General features: G+C 38.5%; 1 protein-coding gene across 1 annotated transcript; it reads right to left on the bottom strand.

Annotated features, from left to right (window-relative positions):
• Positions 1 to 3202: 3202 nt before the first annotated feature.
• On the bottom strand, positions 3203 to 4147 carry LOC309691966 (enkurin-like). Its single transcript, XM_082510046.1, has one exon. The coding sequence runs from the start codon at positions 4069 to 4071 to the stop codon at positions 3286 to 3288; it is 786 nt and encodes a 261-aa protein (XP_082366172.1). The 5' UTR covers positions 4072 to 4147; the 3' UTR covers positions 3203 to 3285.
• Between the last annotated feature and the right edge of the window lie 1165 nt (positions 4148 to 5312).

The raw sequence follows: 5312 nt of genomic DNA, 5'->3' as shown, positions 1-5312 counted from the left end.
TCCCGCTGCTTCTGTTGTATGATCGATCAGTTTTAAGAATACAGACTTGTAATAGCAATGTGAATCCACTGGGGTCCACCAAATCACCATTTCTGAGAACAGTTTTGAATGTCTTTGGACGGTCCATCGGCGGTGGAGCTGGCCATCCTGGAGTCCCTGAAGAGGCCACACCAGTCTCCAATGGAGCATTTCCTCCTCAGCCTTGTTCCTGCTCTGGAGAGCAGCTGGTCCTTTTTATTCCTGTCTCTCTGTAAATTCTTATATTTTATATATTTATGTTTAATGTTTTTCTGTTTGAGACTTTTAATATTATTTCAAATAAATTTTTATAATGACTAATGTCTCAGTTCTACTACACAGCAAATGTTGGCACACGACTTGACACATGTAGAATTTATTTCATATTATACTAATGACAAAATATACTAATACAGTGGGATGCAAAGGTTTGGGCAACCTTGTTAATAGACATTATTTTCCTGTATAAATCGTTGGTTGTTACAATAAAAAATGTCAGTTAAATATCATACAGGAGAGACACAGTGATATTTGAGAAGTGAAAAGAAGTTTACTGGATTTACAAAAAGTGTGCAATAATTGTTTAAACAAAATCAAGCAGGTGCATAAATTTGGGCACCACAAAAAAGAAATGAAATAAATATTTAGTGTATATCAATGTGTGTGTCTCCTATATGATATATGGGGTGCCTTTGTCTGGATGTGCTTCCCATCCAGAGCTGCACAGCACAGAGGAAAGTTCCAGCGCTCCTGGAATCCCTCTGTGATGGACCGCCAGTCTCCAGTTGAAGGCACAGCCATGAAGTCGTCCACTAGACAGTCCCAGATGGACGTCGCTGCCTGGGGGGTGATCTGGCTCACCGTGGACACACCGACTCCGTAACTGAATGCTTGGTCGTGAAGGAGTCCCCGGTGACAAGGAACCTGGACAAAATTGTTCAAAATCAGTATTATGTGTACTGCAGTTACAAAATACATTATTCAAATTCCAAAATACTTTTGTGATGTCAGATTTAAATCACAAAACTTAAATCTTACATAAAACATTTTGTAATTATAAGGATAATTACAAAATGTATATTAGATCATATCTAAAACAGTTGTGTTTTGTTTTAACTTTAACATATCATAATTTGATTGGTAGCAACTTTTGCCACTACAGTGAGCCAATCACTCATAATTCCTAAACATGTCAATCAGGTAGGAATGAAGTAAGACATTAATAGAAATAAAGAGTTGTGTGTTGACATGTAGCCCTTTCCTTGCTTAAATCATTAATATTTTTGAAAAATTAATCTGTGATAAGACAGCTTATCAAGATAGAACCATGTAACTAAAGATGAACCAAACTGTTCAGTTTGATCTAACTCTGTTTTAATAAAGGCTGGTGACCCCTGCTATAGAGTCTGACAGCTGCAGGGATTATATACAAATATTCAACTATCCCAGAATTAAACCAGGTCTAAATAAAAAGGAGTGAGTATCACTACAAATGTTAACTCAGTGGTGCTAATGCTACAGTTTGATATCAGCAAACACCGAGCGCATACATTGATAGGACACCACAGCCATGCTATCATCGCAAACACTGATAACAGCATAAATCGAATTAAATCGGGGCTTGATGAGACCTTCTGAGTATCGCTAGAAATATTATAAAGAGTCGTCTCTGTACCACAGTTTGCTTTCAGTAAACATCGACAGCATTCACTGTTAGCATAGCACATCCATGTTAGCAGTGTATAACTGGATGGATTAGCATATTAGCACAGATATCAATAAAGGACTACCGTATTAAACACTTTTACTAACCTCAGGCAGACGGACAGGCGCTCTGCAGGTGGGATTGAGCGTCTGTAGTTGGTGTCTAGGCGGGCGATGCTGGGACCGACGAGGGAAAGCAGGTCCTCAAACTGGCCGACGGTGATAGCGCTGGAATCGGCCGTCATCCAGGCGCAGCTCCTGGAGCAAGTGGTGAAACTCACCAAACTGCTCATGCCTCTGGAGGACCTGATGGACCCAGGTACGGCGAGGACGTCTTTTACGCTGCTGCTCTGCTCTCCACAGTACATAGAGAAGGGAGACTCTCTCTTCAAGCGCTAGCTCGACAGCTGCCATCTTGCCGGTCTGGCACAACTCCCTCCCACATTCCTCCCACATTTCCGGTTCACGCGCGTCAAAATATGATATTTTGACTCGCGATGGATTTTTCTTGGACACGCGTTGAGACGCGAATGTACACGCGTCAAATTAGGGGCGTTTGGGGCGTTTTATTCGCGTCCATCGCGTTCGGTGTGAACACACCGTAAATCTATTTGGAGTATCGATATCATTCTTTCACCGTAAGAGACAGCAGGCTTTGGTGAACAGTCATGGAAATCTTCAGGTCTCTGTGGAAATCCAACAAAAAGTTATGACGAGAGAAAAAAGTGGTTCATTTCCACAGTTTGAAATCTGAAGAAATCTGTGCGATAGACAAATTTCCTACCCTCAAACAAGTCCAATCCAATTCATTGTGTCAAAACTGTGGGATGAGTTACGCTCCAAAATTTCAGGCGGAAAAAGGAAAATAATAATAATAATAAGAAGAAGAATAAATCCGAGAAAGAATAAGAAGTGTGCCTTTTGGCATAGGCACACTTAATAAATCCGAGCAATAGTAATAAGTGTGCCTTTTTGCATAGGCACACTTAATTATACACACACAAAAAAAAACAAGTTTAGCTCGAAAAGGAGTGGAATGAAGACAAGCTTTTTAACTCCCACCCCTACAATCTTATCTGAGTTTTAAATTTTATAGCTACACAGTACATTTAAATATTTATGACATACAATTACAATTATAAAATTGACATTGTCATAATTACAACATACAGTAGTGCAAATATTTAGCATCAATAATACAGTCTTTGTTACCACCGTTGAGTATCACAGTCATCACCATCAATACATCCTCTCCATTTATTATTTATATTTTGGCTATAAAAATATCAATGAAGTTTGCTTCCATTATATAGTAGTAACTTCATTAATTTTACTTTTAAGAATTAATTCTGGTCTACTGTTTCCTAATAATTGAGATAGCAGCGATAACAACAGCGTAAGACAATATCAACAGTGTCCATTTCAACTCTATAAGATAATTGTTTATATAGCTATTTGTTGTTGTTTTTTTCTTGTTTTTTTACAGTAAATCAACCAGTTTATTTTCCTCGTGAATGGGGCAAATAACAACATTCACTACACTGCATCTCATCTCTGCTGAGTTTAATCATCTTTAGGTATGTAGATGATTTTGAACCTCTCGAATAAGTTGATGTCGTCCTCCAGCTGCTTCATTTGCCTTTCGAGGCAGTCCTTGGTGGCCCTCTGTGACATAGTGTCGATGATGAGGGGAAGGGCCTGGTACTCGTGATGCAGCTTATCCCAGGTCTCCTTCAGGCGCTTCAGGATGGCTTGTCTCTCCTCCTCTGTTATGTGTTTCATGGCCCTCTGCTCCCGCTCTGCTTTTACAAAGTTTTCATACTCCTCTCGAGCCCTCCTCTCTGCTTTGCTGCGCTGCTGGAGGTACGCTGGTACTCTACCAAAGTCCTTTCGTGTGATGAACTTTGGGACAAGCCCTGAGTTTTCCAGCACCTGTTTGTGCCCCTTGCTGGTGTCTACGCATGCAGGCTGTGGTTTCATTGGCACCAGTTCAGGTGTTTCCTTTAAAAAGTCCCTCTTGGTGTGAATTCCCATCAGTGGTTTGTCATTCCTTCTGGGGACTGGAGGTTTCCTCTCAGTGAAAGAGCAGGTTTTATGAACATCTTTGGAGCTCTGTGTCTGTTCAGGCAGTTTGGGCTCTTTCGAATGCTTCTTGAGGAAATTCTCTGGAGATGGCAACTCCAATCTGGCAGGTCCCATCGTCCTTATCGGCTCCTTCACCAGTTTTCTCTCCAACATAACTGCAGGCCTGAATTTTGATATATATCTGGGAGCTTTTTCCTTCTTTTTGTCTTCCACTGGAAGGAGATTGAAGGCACTTTCTGGAAGATGAACATCTTCAGACATCATGAATAAAGAGGCGATTAACGAAAGAGTGCCGTAGCTTCTTTTGAAGGCTAATAGCCTTAAAATCTCCAAATTTGTTTGACACCAGCTAGTTGATTAACGGTCAATTTAAATGAAACAAACTGACCTACGTTAAAAAATAAATAAATATTTTTTTATGCTGCTGTTGAACACTTTGAACTGTACGAATTATGAAAAAAATTTGTTGTTAACATTCTATATATAAACAAGGAAAATCACACCCTCGATTCCTCTTTGTACCTTGACAATATACATTTTTTGTACCTCAATTTAAACAGATGAATATTTGGACATTGTTTGAGCTCGACATCCAATCTGTTCCAAAGTTTCACTCCACACACAGACACACACAAACTTTTCCTGGTAGTTCTAACTCTCTGCCTTTTAAAGTTACTACATCCCCTCAAATTGTAACCTCCTTCTTTATGTGTAAAGAGCTTTTGGATATTTTCTGGCAGTATACCCTTATTTGCCTTATATAGAAGTTGAGCAGTCGTGTATTCAACTAACTCAGTTAATTTTAATAGTTTTGACTGCCAAAACAATATATTAGTGTGACTATGATATCCTACCTTATACATTACTCTTATAGCACATTTTTGTAGTGTGACCAGATGGTGCAGAGAACTTTTATAATTATTGCCCCACACCTCTACGCAATAAGTCAAGTATGGTAGGACTAGTACACAGTATAACAAAAACAATGCATGGTAGTTTAAGAAGAACTTGGCTCTGTTTATGATTGAGATACTTTTAGACACTTTATTTTGTATATGTCTAATGTGTGATTTCCAGCATAATTTGCTATCAATCGTTACTCCCAAGAATTTTATTTCTGATACTACATCTATGTCTACACCATCTAATTTTATTGCAATATCTACATTTACATTGTAATTCCCAAAGAACATTACCTTGGTTTTGCTCAAATTTATAGATAATTTGTTAACATCCATCCATATTTTTAGTTTCCTTAATTCATTGTTAATGTTAAGTACTAGGTCACTATGATCGTCGTTAGAATAAAAAATATTGGTGTCGTCAGCAAATATGACTAGTTTTAATAACTTTAATACATTAAATATGTCATTTATATAAAGGTTAAATAGAGTTGGTCCCAGAATTGATCCTTGTGGCTAGAGCAGGGCGATATGGCCAAAAATATTTATCACGATATATACTTGAAAATTTGCGATAACGATATAACTGACGATATAATTGAT

The sequence above is a fragment of the Aulonocara stuartgranti genome (assembly GCF_965226115.1).
Source record: "Aulonocara stuartgranti genome assembly, chromosome: 17".
Lineage (NCBI taxonomy): Eukaryota > Metazoa > Chordata > Actinopteri > Cichliformes > Cichlidae > Aulonocara > Aulonocara stuartgranti.
This window is presented reverse-complemented; position numbering and strand designations above follow the sequence as displayed.